General features: G+C 38.3%; 1 protein-coding gene across 1 annotated transcript; it reads left to right on the top strand.

Moving 5' to 3' along the window:
- The first annotated feature begins 383 nt into the window (after positions 1-383).
- Positions 384-18,469, top strand: suclg1 (succinate-CoA ligase GDP/ADP-forming subunit alph). The gene is made up of 9 exons (XM_034534174.1): positions 384-579; positions 4,350-4,450; positions 6,231-6,347; positions 6,571-6,783; positions 7,378-7,435; positions 7,942-8,025; positions 10,623-10,774; positions 14,454-14,642; positions 18,054-18,469. Exons 1-9 carry the CDS (start codon positions 546-548, stop codon positions 18,078-18,080), a joined length of 975 nt encoding a protein of 324 aa, XP_034390065.1. The 5' UTR covers positions 384-545; the 3' UTR covers positions 18,081-18,469.
- Positions 18,470-25,854: the final 7,385 nt, after the last annotated feature.

Raw genomic sequence — 25,854 nt, 5'->3', positions numbered from 1 at the left:
TCAATATCGCCATGATCCTAATTGAAAAATGATGAGTAATATTTTAATTAAACAAGACAAAGTATAATTTATGACTAAGTAGCACCAAGTGTGTTAATCATTTTGAAGTCAAAACAATAAATATCTTAATATCAATGGAAATGGAGCATTGACTAAATATATATTTCATTAAAATGTACACTATGCTGTTGAAAGACATTTAGCCTACTGAAATGATCCATGGGGTTAACGCGACCTCTAGTGCTGGCAGGGTTTCTTTCACGTACCCTGTTCAGAACTACACTACCCACAATGCGTTGTGACATGAGGTAGTCTACTAGTTTGCCTGTTTATTTCTGCCTCTGTTTTATACACTGTATTCAAAACTCATAAATGAAACCATCGGCAAGCAATTATCAATTAACATAGAAAGCTCGGACTTTATTATGAAACAAGCAGAAGTTGTCAAACTCGTGTAATTATCCATATCGACGGGGATATCTGTAGTCATCTACAATCCTTGTGTTGGGTCCTCAGCCTCTGGTGTCATTGGTGAATGACCGAAGATGTCTCACAGCAGGTTGTTTGCTAGGCTGCTTCGTAAGTATTTTCGTAATTTCTAGTTTTAATCACTTTAAAGATTCGACAGTTTAGTTTATGTGACATACATATACGTATTTGTGTTGTGATGTCTGCTAAAGTTACATAAGCAGAGCTTTGCAAGGCTCTTTGAATGTTTCACTTGCTAGCAAAGCCTCTCATGGTTTGACAGTTAGCCAGCCAGCTAACTAGCACCTGCTAACGTCCAGCTGAAATCTAACTTTAACCCCTAACTGCCTGCGTCCAGACCGGAGCAAGTATTGATCTTTGACCTTGTATGTCCTCTCGACTAAATGCAGCTCGTCCGTTTGCTCTGCTCAAGTTGTTTTGTTAGAGTGTTAACGTTAGCTCATGTTATTTGTCCATGAGTTGAAGCAGCTGAATTAGCTGTTCAATCAGTCTATCTGCAGCATACGTGGTTACCGTTACAGCGCTGAGAATTTCCTTTTAGTTATCTGACACCAAAGTTAGCAAGCTACAGTTTTTTGCGAGATTGTTATGCTCTCGCCGTATTTTAGTAGCTGTGACATTGTTGAGACATTGAGCTAAAGTGAGTAACTGAACTTTGTGACTTGACAGTGTCGGTTGTCTCTTGACAGAAGATCAAAGTTCACTGTCAGTGAGGAGGTTGAACACTGCCGGTTTACCACAGCCCAGTTAGAAGATGGCAGCTTACTGTCGGTTATATTATATGTAGTGACGCTCTATTTTTCCACTTCAGAAATGTTTTTTAAATACAAGCAGGTACATTTTGAGGGTTACAAGCTTGTGTTTTGATTGCCCATATTTAAAAACCAAAATGTGTGAAGGTTACTTTGTTGAGCTTTGAATAAAGTATTGTCATAGGCTTGAAGACCCAAAAGAGGACCACTGGGAGTCATCAGTTATTTCCATCTTATTAGGACATTAGGACTGATGACATTGTAGTTTGTGACTAGCAGGCATCTCTTGTTTGATGCCTTTTTCTTCTAACTCACATTTGATAGATTGAGTTTATTAGCTTAAGGTTTCAGAACATCTGTGTGTCAGACTAGTGAACTGAAGAGAGGCAATCGGTTGTCGTGTAGTGTTCATTTAGGTCACAGTGTCATATCATCTGTTCATGGAGTGAAATCTGAATGAAGTATTGTTTAATAAGGCAGCAGTTAACAAGCTGTTTTTCAATTATTTGTTGATTTAAGTTGTTTACAAACTGTCAGAAAGTAGTGTAAAAAGGCCACTGCAAGTTCCCAGCACCCTGGAGGACATTTGAGAAGCTCTGTTAAAAATGTCTGGCATTTTGCATAAAAGAAATACGTCAAGTTATAATCTTGTGTCCGTACCATTGTCTTTGGTGCCACTTTTGGCAATGAGCAGTACAGGCATGTGGATTATACTTTATACGTTTCTAAGACTGCAAATGTAAGCATGTTCAACAGTGGGCCATAGGCTCAATCAGCACCGTGCAACCTTATTTGATGATACATAGTGAGAGTGTCTTTAGTCTTTTTCAACCTGGAACCTATTTTCCCATGTTTTTTTGTTTTAAGTGACTAATTTTTAAAAAATTGGTTCAGTATTGAGGGAGATTGGGAGGATTATTGAAAGCTCATTTCCATAATCCTACAGAGAAATAAAATGTTTTTCTTACCTACACTTTGTTTGTTATTGTGACACAAGTGAGTCGGAAGGAGTTGGAGATTAAATTAAATATTTTTTTGTGTGCGTATATTTATATGTTGTGTTTTTTCACTTTCAACACATTAATATGGTGATTTCAGCTTTATTTACAATTAAGCTTTATTTTAAATCTATTTTGAGCTCTTTGCTATGATATAATACCTACACATATATTTATTTATATAAACCTGATTAAGCTGTCTGCCGCTACTCTAAACAGTTGATAAAAGCTATGGGACTGAACTGAACCATACAGTAAATGCAGAGCTTAATAAATTATATATTGCAGAGCTGGATAATTCTTTTGTTATATTTTCTTTTATTCCAGACTCATGAGTCCATAAAGCAATGTTAGTTTGTCCCAATGACTACATGTGGTATTTCCATCCAATGTCAATTGTACTAGATGTAGTAAAGCACTTTTATTCCACTTTCAATATATATATTTTAAACGCATGCAGTTACCCTGCAATTTTAGCTGGCAGTACACAAAATGTGCATCCTTGAAATCGATAGCATTGTTATACATTTCCTTCAGTAGTTGACACCATAACAGGCCCACAGCCGAAGCATAAATATAAAATATTAATAGAACATCTCAGAAAACTAACGTGCCGTAAACGTCAGCGGCTACTGTGGCTCAGGAGGTAGAACAGGTCGTCCTTTAATCACAAGGTTGGCTGTTTGATCCCTTTGTCCTTGAACAAGACACTGGTAGAAAAATGCCCCCGTTGGGCAGGCCAGCACCTTTCTCCGCCTCCATTGGTAAATTAATGTGTGTAAATATGTTTTGTCCGTTAAGGTAGAAAGGCGCTGTTTAAATGCAGTCCATTTACACTGAAGAAAAGCTAAAATTGTAATTCAACAACAATAAAAGATAATTGCAGAAGCAAAGGGATTCTTTTAAAGTTTTGTAGGTAAAGTGAATAGACTATTCTTATTTTAACCTTTTATTTATTTGGTATTATCATTGTTTAGTTTTTTCACCTCCAAACCTTTATTAAATGACCGCTTGTCTTGTCCTGTATTTGCACACTTTAATTAACGCAAAAAAAACTTTCACATCCGTGGGTGATGGCCAACCTTGAAACTTGTATTGCAATATAATTTTGATTTTGGAAAATAAGCTCACCAATAGTAAAATGCACTATGAACCACCATGAATACACCATGGTTGCATAACTTGATGTTACCACCACCAAGCTAAAGGTGTATTTGTGTTTTTAGTCTCATTTGGCCTCTTAGTAGCAATTATCTTTTTAAGACACGTAAACACTTCAAAATTCAGCAGTGGGTATTTCTCTGAGGTATTTCATATCATCATATAACAACATCTCTTTAAGTTTGTTTACCACAGACCCTTTTCAGTCATCTAACTAAAAACTCATTGATAAAACACATTGTTTTACAAGGAAAAGCACTTTGTAGTCCTCCTTTTAGGTGAATACGTGGATAGGAAGTTTTCATTTCGTAAGATTTTTATGATTTATATTCACATGTGTATACATATGTACATGGGTATTAATATATTTCTATATACACTACCGTTCAGAAGTTTGGGGTCACCCAGACAATTTCGTGTTTTCCATGAAAACTCAGACTTTTTTATTTATCAAATGAGTTGCAAAATGAATAGAAAATATAGTCAAGACATTGACAAGGTTAGCAATAATGATTTTTATTTGAAATTTTAATTTTGTTCTTCAAACTTTGCTTTCATCAAAGAATGCTCCATTTGCAGCAGTTTTATAGCTTCTCTCACTAGCATAACTGTTTTCAGCTGTGCTAACATAATTGCACAAGTATTTTCAAGGGTTTTCTAATCATCCATTAGTCTTCTAAGTACCATTAGAACACTGGAGTGATAGTTGCTGGAAATGGGCCTCTATACACCTATGCAGATATTTCATTAAAAACCAGACGTTTCCACCTAGAAGTCATTTACTACATTAACAATGTATAGAGTGTATTTCTGATTAATTTAATGTTATCTTCATTGAAGAAAACAGTGCTTTTCTTTGAAAAATAAGGACATTAGGACCCCAAACTTTTGAACGGTAGTGTTTTTTTTTAAAATTTATTTTTGAGCCTTTTTCTCTTTCTCCATTCAGTGCAGCAGAGTGGAGTGAGGCACTGTTATAATGCATCAAGGCAGAACCTCTACATCACCAAGGACACAAAGGTCATCTGCCAAGGTTTCACAGGGAAACAGGTTTGTACAGCCACTTGTTACAGCACCACTTTTCTTCATGTTGTATTAATGCTTCACATCAGTTTGGGTTACTGTAATCTTGTTATGAAATCTCTTTCGCTTTCTCTTTTTTTTTTTCTTGCTATGTACGCACGCACGCACACACGCACACACGCACACACGCACACTCTCTCTCATTGTTGGTGATTTCTAGAGGTCAAACAAAAAGGCTTTGTCACACAGAGGGGAGAGTTTCTAAAAAATTATTGTTTCGATCACTTTTTTGGTACAATTTACACCACCCTCTCTCCTCAGACCCTCAAATGTCCTGCATAATACTGGAATAATTCCTAAAGGAGTCATTAAGTATAATTGAAAGAGTTTCAGGCAGTAAAAGCATTTGGAGGAAAGCCAAGGCTGGAACTGCACAGAATATATACATATATATTTTTAATTTGTAGTATTATTCATGACAATATATCAAATAGTTAATTATGTTAATAGTGTAATGTTGCGAGACTTGATACTTGACCTTAACCGCTTATAAATAAGGTTAGTTCTTGTTTTTATTTCTGCTAGTTTTGGAGAAATGAATTTTTTTTTTTTACCCTCACGACAGTCCTTACTCACTGTTTTAATCTCCGATAATACCTTCCAGTTATTTTTCAAGCGCATGAAAAATCTCAGGTGATTCACTTGTTCAGTCAAGGAGAATAAAATTATTGGCAAGTGTGCTCAACAAGCCAGAAATGGGGACTTTATAGATTCATATTCCCACTTCGTCCTCATGCACATTACATTTTTCATCTCCCATTTTCTCTTCAACATAATAAAAGGTTGTTAAATATAGTTCCAGTGAACACTCCGGGTAATTAGAAAGGGATGAGAAATGAAACAAGCGCTATGAGTGCACATTGTCGAGTCTTTCTGGCTTGATAAGCAAGCAATTTTGCTAAATTTAGTGTCTCAACATCTGCGATAATAATGACTGGAGAAAACAGCAAAGTTAGCAGAAGGTGAATGAGTATATTACAATTTAGAGAAAAGATGCTGATTCATAGCTTCTAATTCCTCTTAATAGGCTGGTGATCATTTTACATGAGGATAATATATTCACACGTGTGGTTATGAAAATACAAGTATTTTGTGTTTTTTCCTAATGCATAGTTTCCCCATCTGTCTGACATATTCGATATCTGTGGGTTTAAACGGTTATGTAATGATTTAACCTGCGGTGGGTCTATGTGGTTGATTACTTCCATCAGTGCTCAATGCCACTGGAATACTGCCACCTGATGTAAGTTAGAATGTGTGGGTGACAGTATGTGAAATAAAACTATCTTTCTTGGGAGATAGTTTACAGTTGGTGTTGGAGAATATCCAAAGCCGCTTTTGATTTTTGTTTTTCAAATATTCTGCAAGGAGATTAATCTTACTTGAAATCACTATTTACCTGTCAACAACATTTGTGTATATTTATGTGTGTGTGTGTGTGTATATGTGTGTATATATATATATATATATATATATATATATATATATATATATATATATATATATATATATATATATATATATATATATATATATATATATATATATATATATATATATATATATATCTCAACCCATCCTCACTTCTCTATCCTTCCCTTTACTCAGCCGCACAGGTGATTAATCCTGGATGGCAGCATATATCCTCCTTCCTCTCTGTCTGTAATGATATCTCAAGGTTGATGCTACAGAAAGTGTCTGTACCCCACTTCATTACACACTCATAACTCCTCCCCTTTCCTTGCAGGGTACGTTTCACAGTCAGCAGTCTCTTGACTATGGCTCACAGTTAGTTGGAGGTGTTTCTCCTGGGAAGGGTGGTAAGACGCATCTCGGCCTGCCAGTTTTCAATTCAGTCAAAGAGGTATGTATGACTCCTTATCAGTCTGTTGTCCTTTTTTATCATCTGTTGTAAACATATTGAAGCCGAAATATGTGATGTGGATCTGACAGGTTTGCTGCTAATATCCTGCAAGGGACTGTGAAGCTTTTAAAGATACATTTAAAGAAACATTAGGTGGCACTATTTCCTAACTTTTGAATTTCCATTTTTAATGCACCACCAATACCTTTATTCCTCGCCTCAGGCAAAGAAGGGCACAGGGGCAGATGCCACTGTGATTTATGTGCCGCCGCCATTCGCGGCAGCGGCCATTATCGAAGCCATTGATGCCGAGATCCCCTTGGTGGTGTGCATCACTGAGGGCATCCCCCAGCAGGACATGGTGAGAGTCAAACATAAGCTCCTGCGCCAGGGTACCACCCGCCTCATAGGCCCCAACTGCCCAGGAGTCATCAATGTAAGCTCTCACACTCGCATATATTAATGCATGTGCTTTTTTTTTTAATGCCGGTGCCGGCAATAGCCATGATGGGAGGCATTATGTCTTTGTCCATCCGTTGATTTTTGTTTGTGGCTGAGAGAGCTAGGAATACAATCTTCCTCTCAGGGATCCAGTATTTATTAAGATTTAATGCATTCATATTTTGTTACCTTTTCAACTCTGAATTTAAAGAAACTAAAATCTTAAAGGACCAGTTATTTATACTGCTGTTTTTTTTGTTTCTGTTTTTTTTTGTAATAATCAATGTTAAGTATTTAAATAGCCCAGGTTTTCACATTTTAAAAGTATAGCAAACTTTGCATATTGACAAAGAAAACTAGAAGTTAAATAGTTATCCTCACCAATGGGAATGTTCTCAGTGAATATTTGCTAACTTTGATCTGGTTTATTTAAAGTGTGTTTATGGTGTAGAAAGAAAGCTTCATAATAGATGACCGTTCCCAGACATATTTCAAGTTTGGAGAACTGGAAAAACACTTGTATGTGCATGTCAAAGTAAACATTCTTTATTTTATGCAATTAAATATTGAAAATGTAACTTTTCTGCAGCCTGGAGAATGCAAGATTGGGATCATGCCAGGCCACATTCACAAGAAGGGAAGAATTGGTGAGTTTTTTTTTTTTTTTTATTCATGACATTACACACTTTTTAAATTCTTGGTTTAAATCATTTAAATTATTCATAGAAATACATACATACTTCTGAAATGCGTAGTTATTTCATTGAAGAATATTTGCTCAACCACAGCTTACATGTTTGTGTCAGAAATGACTGAAGTTATTCACATTAATAGCTGTCTTTTTAATTTAAACGCTGTACTTTAATTGTAGATTGAGCTTCTGCTGTTGACGGCTTGATAAGCAGCGTGTGCTGCTGTTGACCAGTGAACCTTCACAGGAAGTCTGTTTTTATAGTAAACCACCCGTCATCATTCCCAAAAGCGTAGAGAGAACAGCTGTTACAGAGCTGAGATCTTTTTTTGCTGTCGTGTTGAAACGATTCAGTTAATGTTGGACAGGAAATGACAGCTTCATTATATGTCACTCTATTACCCTTGATTGGAGCAGTGTTTTTGTTGGTATTTTTTTCAACAAAGTTAATCTTTCTTTCAGGCATTGTGTCAAGATCGGGTACCCTGACATACGAAGCTGTGCATCAAACTACACAAGTCGGACTCGGCCAGTCACTCTGCATTGGTAAGTACCAATGACCTGTGGCATATATAATTTAGATTTAACACACTGTAACACAGCTCCCAGTTTTATATCCAGACAATATTAACACAGACAGGTAACCAGAACTGAAATATCAAATTGATCCTGATCCAGTGTCTTGCTTTATGGGTTGTTGAAAGAAGACACTGAGGAAATTTAACAGAGGATAATGGAGGATATTTTAATAGTGTGTTGCATTTGGGTTGAAGGCACGATGGTCGCTTTATACCAGGCACTCAACATCTTATGCCTTAATTTATTTTGAGCCTCTTTGTGAATGTTTGCTTGAACAAGTCCCTGAGTATTGAGACATAATAAGGCGGCTGTTGTGATGTTTCTATACTTTCGTCTTAGAAATAGGAAGGTGAATCTACTAAATTCACCTTGAACTATAAAACTCATCAGATTCAGATGCATTCCAGTGAATAGCACAAACACTTTGTATTGAAAAAGCAACTTAACAACTTGTGTCTATTCCTGTGAAATCAGAACATTGAAGTTGCTGCCGTCTTTGAAGGTTTCCATTGAGAATGAACAGAACACAAGTGGCTCTGATGCATGTGGAACTGTGGACTCATCAAGTTATTACATCCCTTTTCTTCCCTACATTTTCCACAGCCTTATTTCTGTAATTTGATGATTTCTACTTTGGTTTAGCAGCGCATTGAGCTTCATAGCACAAGCTGAAGATGGGACATGTGTTTCTGCTGTCTTGATATCAAAAAGGGATGTCACTAATTACATTTATCCACTGATCAATCGATGTTCCTTCACTCAGTGAAATAAGGAGTTGAAGGGCCCTCACATGTCCCTTGTTGATGCAGCTCATGTACTGGGGCTATCAGACAATCTGTTTTAATTCCATCAGACCATCTAGACTCACTGTAATAATACATTTTATACCTCACACTTTTACTTCTCGGCAACACGGTGTGTGTATAAAGATTAACTTATCTTATGTATCGCCCACCACAAAATCTGTATTAGAAGGCTTACTGGATGCTGAAACTAACTGAAAAACAACTTGGCTTCATTATTATTTCGACATTTTAATTATGGAGTGTTGTCTAGCCAGACTTAATAAAAAGCGGTGCTGCAACTGCATTAAATATTGTAGAGTTCATTGAGGAGCTTTATTGGTGGTCCTACTAGTGATTTCTTAAGTCTGAGCATGACCGAGGGGCTACAGCAAATTACAGTTTATGCAATATTTATAATCAATGTCATCTTTGTTGCAGATAATGTGCTTCTCTTTTATTATTCATGTACTTTTTTCCTTCGTGTTGCCAGGTTTTTTTAATGGTAAGAATATAACTCTAGGTGACGAATTGTCATTGAAGATTTATCTCAGGAAGGTTTGCCCATGCTTTTATAGATCCTGGTGTAATTTGTTGTGGAAATTTATTTTTGAAAATGATTATTGGACCATTGGGATTTGGAAATGATCATTTTTGGAATGGAAACGTGTCATGCAGAAATACAATTAGATTAAGATAGTCTATAAGATTAAACAAATGTTTAGTAACTTTGAAGATTCTGCTCCTGTAACCTCAGTCCAGTTTTACATTATGTCTGAAGAAGGTTTTGCTTATCCACAATTTCTATAACATATTGTTGTGTTAGAGACTCAATTTAACACAGCTATATTCAACATGTTTATATTAACAAAGCTTGAAGTGACAAACATACATTGAATTTTGAAGTTTGGATTTTTCGACCCACAACTGTTTATTTTATTCACTCTCGCTGCTCTAATAGAGTAGTTTCAAGAAGCAGCTGGCATACAATAAAAAAGCTCTAAAAACCTACTGGAATCTACCTGCTCGGCACCAAATGCCGGAGGGACAAAATTAGCGGTTAGCTGAAACACAGTTGGACAGTTTTTTGTTGGCCAAACCCAGAATTCATCATCGTACCAGTTCAATCGTTAAAAGTCCAATGGTATTATGGAATTTTGTATTGCGTAGAAAATAAGATCTGAGGCAAACACACGTTTAAGATACTTGCAAGTTTTATTCAGCAATATAATCTCCACAAATGAACATCAATATTTAGATTTTTGAAGTGTGAATACAATCGGCAGACGTAGAACATTCAAGTTAGACTATATGCGAACTACACCAAGGTTTCTTGATTGCATAGACACAACATGGCTGTGAAGTGGACATGATAAACACCGTAAAACAAAACAGTAAAATATCTTATGCTTGTGTGACCCACAGACCTTACTTCAGGCATCTAACCAAAACTCATATTAAAAAAAACATTTACATTTAGACAAAGGAACCGGAAGCACACACATGCCGACTCCTTTAGGGATTTTAGGACTCATTCCTGCAGCACTCTAGAAGGTTAATAAAAAGTTATTATACATTATTAAATTGAAACAATTCAGGCTTTGCCAAATGGAGTATTCACAGTTCTTCACTGGGGTTGCCCAAATCTATAATATTGACAGAAAGCTAGGTTCCATCTGCTTCTTATTCCAATCTCTGAAAGTGCCATCTGATACCTTTTTTAAATATTCACAGGAACAGGTTCTTGATTAAACAACAAGTGTTTGCTTTGTCCCCTGCAAGGTATTGGCGGGGATCCATTCAATGGAACAAACTTCATAGATTGTCTCGAGGTGTTCCTGCAGGATCCCAAGACGGATGGCATCATCCTTATTGGAGAAATTGGTGGCAATGCTGAGGAGATGGCAGCGGATTACCTTAAACAGCACAACTCTGTAAGGAAATGACACACTGGGCACCTATTATTTTATCTCACTCACCTTGTAATATAGTCTGCTCCAGCGCTTCACCTCTGCTGAGGAATCTGTTCCTATATGTATGGATGCTTTTCTGAATGATATCTTAGTTATGCCTTTTCAAATCTCTGTTGTAGTGAACACTGTAAACCATCGCATGTCCAGAACAAAGTGTCCTTGCTTTTTGATCACAGCTTCAGGCTGTCTCTCTCACTTTTTCTGTGTGAGTGATGAGAGTGATAGATGGCATGTAGGTATGATTCACGAGACGTGTTCTCGAAACCCGCATTGTTGACGAGCAGTGAACCTTTTGTGATGCCTGCATGTGATAAACAGCAGCAGGGTGATCAGCTTAGGTGGCCAAGTGGTTGCAACCTTGTATTTGACATTTTAAACTTCACCAGGCGCATTTTGCTCCCCGCAGATAACTTTTAATCTGTTCATTTTGTCAGTCTATGCGTTTGTTTCTGTGCATGTGCACACTCTTATGGTGCATCTTGAGCTGAGAATTGGAGTTGATTTGCCCTGCGCTGCTCTAATGCATGCAAATCTCCCGCTGGCGTCTCAGGAGCATAACTTCTCTCACTCAACAAATAAAGTACAAACATCCACCACTCCCTCACCCACTCACCCCGAGTGTTGACAGCAAGGGACAGTTCAAATGAAACATGTGCATGAAAAAGCCCAGCAGAGCGTGGGATTAAGCTGCGGAGCTTGCGCTCAAAGTCAGTTGTGAAGAACATCATACATATAAAAAATGCACTTAATAGTACAGAAGAGCAGAAGGTAGTATAGCAACGTTGTTTTGAATTTGCATATTTTGACATTTTAATTTGCATCACCAAAACACTACCTAGGCAGCCATTCTATGTGATTAAAAATGTTTAATTAATTAATTAATGTAAAGCCCAGTATGGCTGGAAAGAAGCAGCTGGTGAGCTCAGGGAAATATGAAATACTTTAAAATAGGGAAGACATAAATTGATAGATATTTCTGCTCTCTGATGATAAAGAAGATTTAGCCCATTCAGAAGCCGGCTTTATAAGGTCAAGTGTATATACAACAGATCTTTATTGATCATATATATATATATATATATATATATATATATATATAACCTAAACAAATTGTGAAAAATATGCATGCATTAGAGCTGGAGCTGTACAAGTTGTAATGATTATTATAAGTAACTCTAATCACCAGAATATTTTACCTTCATTAAAAAAAAGTACTGAACAGCTTTCATGTTCACTGAAAATGAAATCGGTGGGACAGAAACATAATTCGCTCCTGATTGGTTTAGACAAAGTGAATCAAAATAAACTCTCTTTTAGAAAATGAGCTCATGGGAACAGTCAGGCTGAGTGAATGAAATGAAACAAACTGTTAATTAAATCTGATTATCAGGCTACACATCATTAGACATTAGTTTAAATATTGCTAGATCCTGATTGGTCCTCAGACATATGTGACCTGGAGAGCTCAGACACAACAGCAAAGACAGAAACATCTGATGTGAAATGTACTAAACTTTGACAGAAGACTGTTCATGTAAACTAGGATGCCATTAATCAGAGAATGAAGTTAACGTAGAAAACAAGATGAATTCTGCCACACTCGACACATTAGGTTCAGACTGCTCAGCAAATTAAGGCCCCGTGTCATGATTGATTTGTGTCACGCTACATTAAATATATTGATCTCCTATTTGAGAAAGACACATTATACCAAAAGGGGAAGAAGTATCGATTGTCTTGATCCGTCAGTGTTGCAGTCAAGTTACTGCAGACTGTTTATCTACCGACTCCTTAATTCTGTAAAATTCAAGAAAACAACCTCATATTTCCCAGAAGACTCCTCTGTCAGATTTTATGATGCAGGGCATATTTCAAGGTTCAGTCTTAATCAGTGTCTGCGACGCTTGCCAACATAATATAGTCTTAAAGTCACCTGTATCAAAGGTCTGCCTATCGTTGCCAGAGTTTCACAGAAGTCAGAAATAGGCTTTACACAGAATATCCATATTGCAATTTGCTTCATGCATAGCAAGTAGGTCTGAGTATTTGGCACCTTAGTGAGAGATTTAATGATTTTTTTTCTTTTTTTTTTTTCTTTCTATTTTAGCCTCTTGATTTTTTTTTTTGCCCATCCTGTCTCCACTGAGCTTAGCTAAAGTCCTTGTAATTCTGTGGACTAAACACGGAGAACTGTCTCGTGTTGTAGTTTCGAGGAAGTGTTGACGAGCTCCATGTGTACGTGCACATGCCAGTTTTATTCATGCCTACCATGTTTATAGGGGCGGATAATTGTCTCCGTCTGGCTTTTTAAGCTTAAATACGATTTCTCACCTTGGAGCAGTGCTGTTTTGTGTTTATAGAAAAGAAAAGCCCTCCTCCAGTCAAGTTGGCGCACAGAGGTGGGGGAACTACCCTGTTGTTCTTATAATTAAGGTAATCTATCTGAAGCGCTAACAGTGGAAGACAAAAGATGGGTAAAGTGAATAATAGTGTAACTCCCCTCCCTGTATGCATTGCCAGTACTTAGTATCAAGGGAGGCAGGGATTAATAGAGTAATTAAACCCCTTTCGTTTGAGGTAGATTTAAGACTTGATTCACATGAGGGTGGTTTGTTTATTCACAACGTGATTTGACTTTTGAATACCGAGTAGGGTTTTGGTGCTAATTTGTTTTGTGCTTACATTTTTCAACACGCACAACAGATGCTTGAAACGCATCTAGAGCACTTTAAAGTAATATTCCCCTCTCTTCAATTCTATGTTAGATGTGCAAGTGTTAATATCTCATTAGCAGCGCATTTCTTTCCAAGGTCCTCAACATTTCCCTGGCTGATAAACGTTCTGCGAGTATTAATTATTAAAAGTCATCTCCAGTTTATATTCGAGACTGCCATCTTGTTCCTGCCAGTGTCGGGTCTGAATTTGGATGTCTTTGAAGGACCTCGCTGTCTTGCTTTGGCTGCTGAACATGTCACAGTCATTCTGTGAACGCTGTCTGCAATTGTGCGTGCGTGTGTGTGTGCGCAACAACTAATATTTCATACTCAGGAATAACAACATAATTGTAGGGGACAGCTTTCGCATAGTGCGTGTGCACACACTAACACAAACACTGTCCCTGTTGCTTATAATGTTATTTCTGAAGATGAAATATTAGCTCTCTTCACCTTGGAAGTGATCTTAGCTGTTGAATGTAACATCAATCAATGAGCAAGCAGCATAGACGGGCTGAACTAATCTAAGTGCCTGCGTGACTAATTACCATCTCAGAAATGAGATGATATGAAATGGCAGGAGCCTGAGCCCCTCTCTGGTCATACACCAACCCATGCAATTAAATGGCTTGATTGACCCTTTGATTTAATAATGCAGGCTCAAACAGAGATGGCTGGTTAGACAAGCCTGTTCTCATCTGTAATGGGAGGACATGGGGTGTTTAATTTCTAATGAATGAATGAAATGCAGGTGCGGAAAGCGTATTCTCTATTTTTATACAACCCTCTCCTCCGTTTTCCTTCCTCCTAATCCACTAACGGCACTTGCATCCTCACACACTCCCTTGAGCTTATTCTCCTTTTTCGTCCATTTTAACGTCATTTCACACTTCATTTTTTCCTTTCTCTCCCTCTTTTATGTTCAGGGTGCTAATTCAAAGCCTGTGGTGTCCTTCATCGCGGGGCTAACTGCTCCTCCCGGCCGTAGGATGGGCCACGCTGGCGCCATCATCGCTGGCGGAAAGGGGGGAGCCAAAGAGAAGATTGCAGCCCTCCAGTCAGCTGGAGTTGTTGTCAGCATGTCCCCTGCCCAGCTGGGCAGCACTATTTTCAAGGTGAGTCCTTTGTTCCAGATAGTGTTGTTTACAGAGGCTTGAGGAATAGTAATCATGAATAGTGATGGTTGAATATACTGTACTGGTACTGTACTTGGGTACAATTTGAGGTGCATGATCCTTACGTGAGTATTTTAATTTTATGTTTCTTTGTTCTTCGAATATTTTACATAACACATGTACGTACAACAATTGTTACATAACAATCTTTTAAATAGTTACAATAAACTCTGCCTCAACCAACTGCATTGTTTGAAGTTGTGCTTACATGTTAGTGGTAATAATTAAATTATATAAATTACATAATACTACAATTTGATAGTGACACATTTTGCTTAATGATTAGATTTATTTGAGTTACATTCAGTATGTTTTGCTGATAATATTACATTAACTCAAGCGGGATGTTGAAAGCAGGACTTTTAATTATAATGGAGTATTTTTCTGTTGTGGTATTACTTGTACTCAAGTGAAAGTTGTGAGTAAAACATTGTTACAGACTTTATTTTACTAACAGGATAATATACGTCCGTCTGAAAAGGGCTTTTATTTTCAAAAACATGTATTTAAATTATTATTATTCAACATGTGTTTTGCATTCTCACCATCACAAACATCATCTTTAAAAATGCTCAGTAATCATAATGGCAAAAAATATTGGGCTCAGTTTTTCACCTTTTTTTTTTAATTTATTTTTTGCCTCAATTTAATCTCGTCTCTTCACTTGCACCTCTTTTCTTGACCCTGGCTTCGGTCTTCCTCTTCTGTTTATGTCTGTGTTGCTGTCAAATTTATTCTTGGGAGAATTAAGAGCATAATAAGAAATATACACTTATATGCTCCATTGTTTAAATCAGAACATCTGCAATTGATTACAAATGATTCTAGAAAAAAATCATAGGACAATAAACTAAATACTCAAGGTCACGTTTTAATTATGAAGATGATTCTAAGCACGCTAATTAGAGTTCTCATTATATAATCATATTGTAATAGCGCCGCAGGTATACTTCTCTGAAGAAAATATCTTGTGATTCTGGTCACTCGTAGCAACACCGAGTGGTTACACATGTGAGAGGGTTTACTGGGAACGAGAATTTAAATGTTTTCTTCTGGGAGAAGCAAGGTTTGGAATTTAACTTTTAATATGCCGTAAAGACAGGCAGAAGAGAAGGGCAGCAATTAATAAACGCGTGTGGACAGTGGCTGACTTGGCCCCACTGCCTCTTTATTTCAATTGATCTCCAGGGAAGCACTGTTAACAAGACGTATAAAAAGTGAAAGCATGTATTACACCCATTCATCATTTTATACTTTCATTACCACTGCTGGCACTACTGCACGCGGATATAGATTTACACAAATTTTTTCCCTCAAACTTCAATTCATAATCATTGTGTGTAATAATGAAAAACGTGCGACGTGGTTGCTCATTTTGCTGCACATTGTGTTCATACATCTCTGCTAATCTCGTTGAACGAAGTAATGGGAGCGAGTCGGCATAATGCTCCGGATGTGGGCTGACACGATGACGACCCCTGATCTCAGGCACTCGGGGCGGTCAAGATCATTCACTCCAGCACGAGTGAAATGTTTTTAGTAAATATTAAGCAGACAAAATGACCTTCTTGTCTAGAAGAAGTACATTCATTCAGCCATCCATTGTCGTGTGTCAAATGGCTGTTCGACGTGCTCTTCCTTAATTAATAATAACTGCAATATAGCAAGCTCATGCTTCATCAAATGTGTATTTTGAGGAGTTTCCAGTAAACTAATACCAGCCGTTAATAAGGCTCTTAGTTCCGAGTGGTGTTTCATCAAATTGGACCAACTCTGCTGAAGATGCTTTTGTCCTCAAAGTTGCATAAGCATATTTTTGCACACTATTCATCATCATAATAATTACAGATATACATTGCCAACTCTGTTAGTATGAACTGGATGCAGCAAGCTAGTACTGCTCCGTTGAAACTGTAATATTTTCCCTACTGGACATTTGACAAAACAATACTTTGCAATAGGTTTTTGCTTCAGGTTATTGTCTGAGGACAAAAACAGAAATCTATCAAGTGAAATTATCCAAACAAAGGATGTGTTGATGACATGAAATCCTGTTGGATCTAGCGAGACAATATGATTTCAGGACCTTTTAACAATAAAAATGGCAAATGGTATAACAACATTTATGCTTGGAGTGATAGCCCCCCAAAAACCTACAACTGGTGCACGGACAAGATATTAAAAAAAACGTGTGTTTATCGCAGGAGGATTTAATTCACATGCACGGTAGAATAATTTTGACCTTTTTAATAGTTAACAAAATATCTGGAACTCCTTATTGCTGCGGCAGATGATATTATTGTATCCTGCTCAATAGTCAAAGTGAAAATATTGCATGCAGAACACATTTAATCTCAAGATCTTGTTTGTGTAATAAATTCAAAAGTTGAAGGCGGTGCACGCAGTCTATATTTACAATGCCCGTGCTCCCCACACATCTGGCCCGAGGTGTGTTAAAGCTGTTGTCACTGCTAGTTTGTAAATGTCTGACTTTTCTTTCACATGATGTTTTTCTCCGTTCTCCTGGGTTTTTATTCAGCTGTGGTTTCACCCTTCCCTTTTGAGCGGCAACCTCTCCTTTCCTCATTTTACTCTTAATTTTACTTGTCCCTAATAATTTAACCCTGTGCCACTCCTTTTTGTTTTAACCCCACATCATCTGTAAAGCAAAGATCTCCCCTCCACCCACAATGTCTCGTCATTCATTTCACCCGAAAAGTCGAGGTTAGTCTTTCCTCCTCAAGGGGGCAGTAGACCTTCATGTATCCAGAAGCCACAGAGCAATGGGCCAACATGTGCAGGAGTGCTTGTGTGTTCTGCAGACCTGATAAATGACATTTGCATTAAGTTACTTTCTCCCTGTGGAATGGAAAATTCTTGGGGAACGACATATTCTATCATCCTACGGTTTGTTTGATATTCCCCAAATTGAATATGTAAATGGTGACATCCTTTTTAATGGCTAACATAATGCCTTCTCATTTGTAGTCACATGGTTGGCCTGTGCTGATAAACACAGCAATTGTAACCTCGCATAACTCATTTTTTTTTTTTTGTGCAGATGTGTAGCCTCCATCAATCGCAGGAAGTGAGCTGTTTTTAGTGTTGACAACTGTAACTTACTGACACGTAGAACGCTACATGATACGCGCTCTCCAGGAAAAAAAAGAAACAACGGGCTCTCCAGAGCTCCAACTGCCTCTGTTGCCTCACCTCAACAGCAGATCTGATGCACACAATCAAAACAGAGGCTGTGTGAATTTTGCACGAATAAATCATTCAGTTCTATCTCACTTCATTTCATTTGATGTCTCTTTCTTTCTTTCTTTCTCTCTTGTCCATCTCCTGCAGGAGTTTGAGAAGAGGAAGATGTTGTAAATTGTGCGGGAAGGCAACCAACCTTTTTACCCCCTGCCCTGAAATTGAGATGAGCAGCCTGATTCTGGTGGTGGATATGCCCGACAGCATCTGTGAACCCTGATTATCTCAACTACAATGCCCACATGAAGTATTGCTATTGTAATGTCTGCCATGATCTTGTACCTTGCACATAACAAAAGAAAAAATGTAGTGTTCTAAAGGTATCCTAAAGAACTCATTGTATACGCTGTCAAAGCTTTATAAATGTTTTCCCTCCACACAATGTAGACAGCCGAAGGAAGGATGCCTTGGTAACCTTGGTGATCGTTCCGTTATACTCCTGCTTGTAACACCGGCACTCATTTCACTGGCTGTCCACCTGAATAAGAAATATTTCTCATATCATTTTCCTGCTGTGTTGTTTCTATCATTTGGAAAGTCTCATTTGTGGAACAGATGTGGTCTGATTACTGAATGAGCTCGTCTGCCTCCCAGTTTTCTTGAAGTAAGTTGACATATGCAAGAGAACACAAGGGGATACACATGGTGGCTTTTCAGTCATGTAAAGAGTTGGTTACCATGGGAGGAGGTACGATGAAGGTGCTTTAGATCTTATTTTTAGGAGTGAAAGAGAAAAGTCACATCAGTTTTCTTGGCTGAAATGAAAAATGCATTTGGTTATAGTGCCGATACACTGTTACGAGACTACACTGTTAATGAAGAGCAGAAGTGATCGACTAATGAATCAGTCTCGAGCTCAATTGAGATTCCATTGAAATGAAGACAACGTAGGTGACCTTTGTCACTCAATCATGCTGTTGACCGTTGGCAAGTCGTCTTGTCGGTGCTGATCTATGAGGGCTGCCAAGTCTAAAATGGAAGCTTTTTTGGCTTATTAGCCGCGTTGCGGCATTCGCTTTACTTAACCTCCTCTGTTGGAGTATTTTATTGCTCCACTAAAGAGGGATGGGAAGGGTTTGACGTTTTGAGACAGGAATGTGTGAACCTATAGTCCCTGAAGGTCATTTAGCAACAATTGTATTCCCTTTAATCCCGATAACTCTTTATTGAATCAAATAATGCTCAATCCTGAGAACGAAATGCCAGAGCTACTATTGTTAGTTGCACAATTCAACAATATTACATTATTTCCCTTTTATTAATTTTATATATGTTATCAAGCCTCACAGCCATTACACCTTTTAGGTAAAGTGTACAGTAGGTATTGTTCTTAACACTTTAGTTTAAATTAAAGTCATATGGAGAGAATACGGGGAAACTAACGACTAAAATGACCACTGACCTCTCGGGTTGTAAACATAATTCCTGTGTGAATATTCAGAGCAAAATATCAGGTCAGCCTCTAAGACAAATCAAGCCATAGGATAAATGAACACCTCATTACTGGACACAAGGTGAGTGGAGGGAAATGAAAGGGAAAAGATAAGGTTACAGATGGTTCTGCTCCTACAGAATAGTTTTAAAATTAACACACTAGGAAATAAAAGTGTAATGAAGCATATAATACCCGACACCGGACATCTCTACAGTCTATTCTTATCGGTTCCACTGCAGTCAGCCAAGGCAGATTATTCTGTGTACACATTGTTAACAATGACTTTTTAATCTTCATTAGGACATTAACATAATGACTGACGGTGGAACAGAACGCTTATTTGTTTCGAGGCTCAGAAGTTCCTCCGTCTACTGAAGTTGCCAAGCTGTACTTGTTTATATGAAATGTAAAGCAGGCCAAAGTTTGCCTTATTGTGGGGTTTAGCTGCTGTTTTTTTTAAACTAATTGCAGGTCCATAATAAAACTTTAACTGTGTTGTCCTGAAAAGGAAACCCGTTTTTATTGGTTGACTTTAGCTGGCATGAAGCGTCTTTTTTTCCCCTTTACAGCTAGTTTTGAATTATCAACCAATACGTCTTTAATGAAAAACGCTATTTACAAGTTGGAAATGGGTAATTATAGCATCTTGATTATGACATGAACGTGGCAATAAGGTTGATTTAGATGAAATTATTAAAAACCAAGGTTTAGGAAGACAGAGCGTAACAACACCTCGGCTTCAGCACATTGCAGGAAGTACAAGAAGAATGTTTGATGTTGTACCTCATGAAAGACCAATAGAACATAAGAGCACTGCTTTAAAGGGTTTTGTTTCATGAACCTACCACCACATTCTTGAAGTATCTAATACGCGTGTCCACGTTAACAAGAATACAGTTTGTCATTGTGATAAATACCTTGTAAATTGAATTGGTAATATCCAGGATTAAAAACATAATATGCAGCAAACAACTATTTACCTTTCCTGTGTGTGTGAGATACACCTATCCCCATCTACTACCAGTGTGTACCTGTGGGGCTAATTAAAGGAATGATTGGACTCATCAGGAGAGATAAGACCATGCATCAGCTACAATGGACCTTGAGAGATGGTAAAAGGCCTAATTGTTGCGTCGAAGCAGCCAAAGAATGCTGAAGCTCAAACATGTTGTGGGAGGAAAGGAGAAACAGTTGTAATGTATCTTAAGAACAGATTTGGAGAATCTTTCCATCTAAGTCTGAGAATGCATTCCTTCTAAACTGCTTTGTATTGTGTTCATTGTATTCACATGATAATAACAATACTTACCTAGAATACTAAACTCATTACCTTTGCAATCTATGATAGATTTGTTAAGCAAAGCTTTTTTTTGGCTGTTATTCAAAGTATCTAAGGGGGTCATGGTCTGATTCACGTAGAACGCACAATATGGAGATTGATGCACGTCATGTTGAACCAAATTTCACAAGCGTGGGTTCCACAACGAAACGTTGAGCTGTACGCAGTTAGCAACATATGCTCAGGTCAGGCCAACAAGCTAATTGCCGTGCGATTCAGTCTCACTACGGTGAGCTGGAAGACCCGCCTGCTGCTTTCAGCTGGTTTACGAAAAGAACTTCTGGCCCAATTCTTATGAAACCTGGTGGAAGGATGTAGTATGGGACCAGGAAGAACCCAGTACGTTTGACATAATTCTATTAATTTGGGAAATATATCCAGACATATAATATAAAAAGTTGAACTTTGTCGTAAAAAACAGTCGCTGGATTATGCAAACAACTTTGCTCAATAAATTCTGACATAGTGAACATTATACCAATATGTCTGTTTCTGCTGACATGAAAGAACATGAACAATAAAAAATTGCCCCATTGAAACAAATTCTATTTTTTCTCCCTCAAAGATGGCCAGATGGCAAAGGCGACTTGTTTTGTTTCCAGTTCGCAACATTTCAAAAGTTTGCACGTCTATCAACTGATTCCTAGCGTACCTGAATGAGTCTCTCTGTTGTGCTGCGCTGGTTATCTCACGCTGTGTCAGCAGTGTTGCTGTTATTAGCACTGTTGCCGTTATTAGAACTGTTGCTGTTATCAGCACTTTTGCCCGCACCGTTGCTGTTATTCGCACTGTTGCGGTTATTAGCACTGATGCTGGTATTAGCACTATTAGCAGTGTTCACTTCAAGCCGCTCAGCCATCGCTTGTTGAGATCCGTGTGGAGGCCACACATATGCTCCGAATCTCGTAGAGAATCTTGAAGTGCGCTCAGCTTAAAGAAATGTTCATTCAAACCTTTATTTAAGCTCAATTTAAAAAAACAACAACTCTATTACCATCATCATATAACAGGTAGCTACATAGGCTACATGCATTTGACTTACTGTGCATTTGACTTCTCTTTCGCATTCAGGAGCAGTGGGCTGCTTGTTAAGCCCCCGGGGAGCAACTTTGGGTTGAGTGTGTTGCTCAAAGACACTTGACACTTGGTCAGTAGGAGCCGGTTGTGGAATCGCCAACCTTGTGGTTGAAGGACATCCCGCTCTACCCACTGAGCCAAAGCCGGATATTATTACATATGTCTACAGATAGACATATGAAATTTGACCTTTGCATTTAATCTATCCTCACATTTTCAGCGCAGTAGGCTGCTGTGAAGCACCCAGGGAGCAACTTAGTGTCACAGAGTCTCACTTGCCTGCAGACAGTCCCGGGATCGAATTGCCAACGTGTGATTAAAAGACGACCCAATGCTAATGAAAGAATTCTCAACCTTGGACTCCGACAACAAAGCAGTGATAATAATACATTTATTTATATAGCACCTTTAAAAACAGGGTTTACAAAGTGCTCTACATAGAAGCAAGGTAAAAACTTAACATCAATACAAGTAAACATTTCAGAAAATACATGAGGCAAAGGAGACAATGCCATATAGGCAATGAACACAATAGAGGAATAGAAAATACAAAATCGTAATAGAAAAAAACAAATACAAAATAAAGCAGAACGGACAAACTAAAATAGGGGAACCAAAGAACTGCATAAAAGGACGACATCTTGGAGTGTACCAGTCCGGTTTTGGGGAGTGGAGTCAGCAGGAAGAGTAGAGGGTGGTGGGGGAGCTGTAACAGTTCCTAATTTCGTTGCCACCATCTCGCTCTTGGGGACTGTTGTTGTGATGCTGCAGCGATGCGCTCGGCCGACCAGAGGGAGGGGATGGAAAGCGTGGAGCGATCAGGCCAGGAGCAAACAAACCCTCCGCAGGAGGCTCTGTGGATGCAACGGGGCCGACGAAGGAGTCCGAGTGCCCCGATGGCCGAGACGAACGGAGGAGCAGAGAAGCCGTTGAGCCCGAGGAGCTGCGAGGTGGAACACTGCAGAACCATGCCAGCCAGGGAGGATGCAATCGCCAACCACGGACCGGATCACCGGAGCACCAGGACCGCCGATAGGCGACCAGCCTCAGAGCAACAGCACCGAGCAGGGAGTCGGCCGGCTCGCCCGCAGCCGCCGGCCAGCAAGAGACCGTCGGCCAGCCAGCAAGAGACCGTCGGCTAGCCAGCCAACACCAGTTGACCAGATCGCAGTGGTGGAGAGCAGGAGCCAACGGCAATCACAAAATAAAAAATAATCCAAGATTTGCAGAATAATTAAGTCAGAAGAATGGCTACACTGTTAAATAATTTTAATAATTCAAGTGAATGTTAAATTGTAAAAAAGGTAGAAAAAAACCAAATAAAAACAGTCCTAGACGGAGCGGCGTTAAGTTTCGTCAGCGTCCCCGTTGCCAGGACTACACTCAGCTGTATGAATACAGCTGATGACAGCTGTATTCAGTTCTGATTTATTCCTATTTATTCTCTCAAACCAAAGAGCTAACTTTATTCATGAACCCATGAATGGTGGACTGAGATCTACCCACAGACCTACAGCAAAGGCGTCATGACTAAAACAGTGCAGACCTGAGCCGAGTGAGTTGTCTGAGAAGAAACAGGAATATTCCACGGAGTAGACGACAGTCCTAATTAACTCAGCAGAGTACTTGGCTAGTGCCCCTGCACACACCGCAACACCTTATGACTAATGTATGTTAGGAGAAGTTGAACAGTGCTAAAGTGCCCAGCATGTAAATCAGTCATTTAATTAAATGGTTGCTAATGAAACTGACATGCTAAATCTTATGTTGAGGCAAGAGCTTTTTTAAAATTATTTCCACAGTGTTCAGGGATGAGTAGGGGCTAACACGCTGTGTATGGCAAGTCATTAACATTGCCACTGAAATGTAACAATGGCACAGGCTGCCACCTGCCAATTAGGATAATTATGTTGCTATACCAAAACATTGGGCAATCTAGAAGCTGTACAGCTGCACGTTTAGATTTGTCGCCCCTGTTTCTAATGACCTAGTTTGTTGGCAGCGGCGCTCAATGAAGTGCTCATCCATTCAATGTCAAAAATTCCACTTTTTATCCTGAAAGTGCCTGTGATCAGTCAGATTGTCCTATTGATACCATTGATCCCATTTTATGCTGCTCAGTCTGGTTGGCCATTAAAGTATTGGAGAGCAGCAGTGAGAACAAGAAATAAAACCAGGGGGCTTGACAGTAGCAATTTGCATGAGGCAGTATTATTGTAATAGAACCACTGACTTGAGATTGCTTTGTGAATTGAGGGCAAGAATGAGGACAGAGGAGCGGATGTATAGGGATCTTGGAGCGGAGCCCCATTCTTCTTTCAAGTGTTCAAGTCAGATGTGGATTGGTTTCTTCTTCAGATCGGAAAGGTTTTATTTTTCCGTCTTATGATAGAAAGACACAAGACAATACCTCAGGCAGTGTATGAGCTGCTCCTTTTACATAATTGACATTTTGGCAAATTCATTCATGGCATCAGTTCAATAACAAAACAAAATAGTTGTTTAAAAAAATAATTAATAGAAATAATGGCTTGCTTGAGCATTGCGGTTATTTTGGTACCAGTTTCTAACAAGGCACACTTGGGTTTACTTTTATAAACTTTTTTTTTTATAAATGGTAAATAAATCCATGGCTAATGTTTTATAAATCGGGTATGAACCAATAACAATATTTAAAGGAATAGTTAGGCTACAGTCAGCAGCTTTTTAGCTTAGCTTAGCACAAAGACTGGAAACGGGGGGAAACAGCTAGCCTGGTTCTATCGTCAGGTTAAAAATAAATCCACCAGCATCTCTAAAGTGCACTAATTATCTTGTTACATCTTGTTTGTTTGAAAATGAATAAGTGCACGTTGAACTAATCCTTTAGAATAAAGATACCTTGTCTTGTCTTCTTAGCATTGATTATGATCACTTTATAAAGCTTAAGATCTTGGAATGCTGCAACTTTACTAAAAGTCGGTACAATCGAGCAAGAAAACAAATGAGACAATCAAATAAATTGTAAACAAAGTAACACATTGTGTCACATTAGAAACCGTTTTATCTGGAAGTAAAACTTAAAGTAAGTGCACATATTATGTTTCTGCTAATCCTTCTTTGCTACAGTAGATGAAAGTCTGTAAACTGATAACCGATAAAAAAAATATACAAAGGTTACACATATAAAACCTTAGTTTAAAGCCCCTGGAAACTTGACCTCTCCACAACATTAAATATATAAATATACAGAAATCCTTTTGACAGCAAAATGTGTGCATATAGGACCCCAGTAAGGAGCTGATGAAAATAAGCTTTCAGAACCTTTAACGTCTGGAAAAAGGCTGCTGAGCCTCTAGACCAAAATCCATTTATTAACATTTTATTAACATTTGCAACCGCAGACTTGACTGATATCACAAACAATGAATGACTCATCAGCATCCATAATAGCACATAATCTGCTGACGACTGATAGAACATGTGAAACCTATACCTTTATTGATTAGAAAGTGAGAAAACAGGCGAGGAAAGGCCTTTTTTTTACAACCTGTATATATTTTTATCGACTGTGTTTCTTTTATGTCTCATGTTAATGCCTTTTTTATGTGCATACTTCGATTTGTCTTGTTGTTGAAAGTGCTATGCAAATAAACTTGCTAATGGTTTATTAATGGCTAATAAGTCATTTATAAAGCTTTAGTAAATTATTTAAAGACATTAGGTACAATTTATAAACCCTTTGTAAAAAATGTCTTATTAGAAAGTGTCTGTGTGTTTTTACTACACGGCAGAGAGAAGGCATGCAGGAGGAATGAGTTCACATGCTTCTCTGTTGGTGGCCATATAATAACTGTAATAGTGAGATCACATGCTGGGTTATCATGTCCGACCAGTCGATGGTCTCGCTGGGAAGGACAGCAGCGTGGGTGAATCCCGAGGAGAGATGGGTTTTGATGTGCAGGTATTGTGTGATATAAACACTGGTGGCCTTTAGTTTGCTTGTCAGCCACAAATGGTGTTTGCAAAAATAGGAACAGGACCGATAAGAATGTGAAATC

The sequence above is a fragment of the Cyclopterus lumpus genome, chromosome 1 (genome assembly GCF_009769545.1).
Source record: "Cyclopterus lumpus isolate fCycLum1 chromosome 1, fCycLum1.pri, whole genome shotgun sequence".
Lineage (NCBI taxonomy): Eukaryota > Metazoa > Chordata > Actinopteri > Perciformes > Cyclopteridae > Cyclopterus > Cyclopterus lumpus.
The sequence above is the reverse complement of the archived record's forward strand: the minus strand, read 5'-3'. Positions and strand labels throughout refer to the sequence as shown.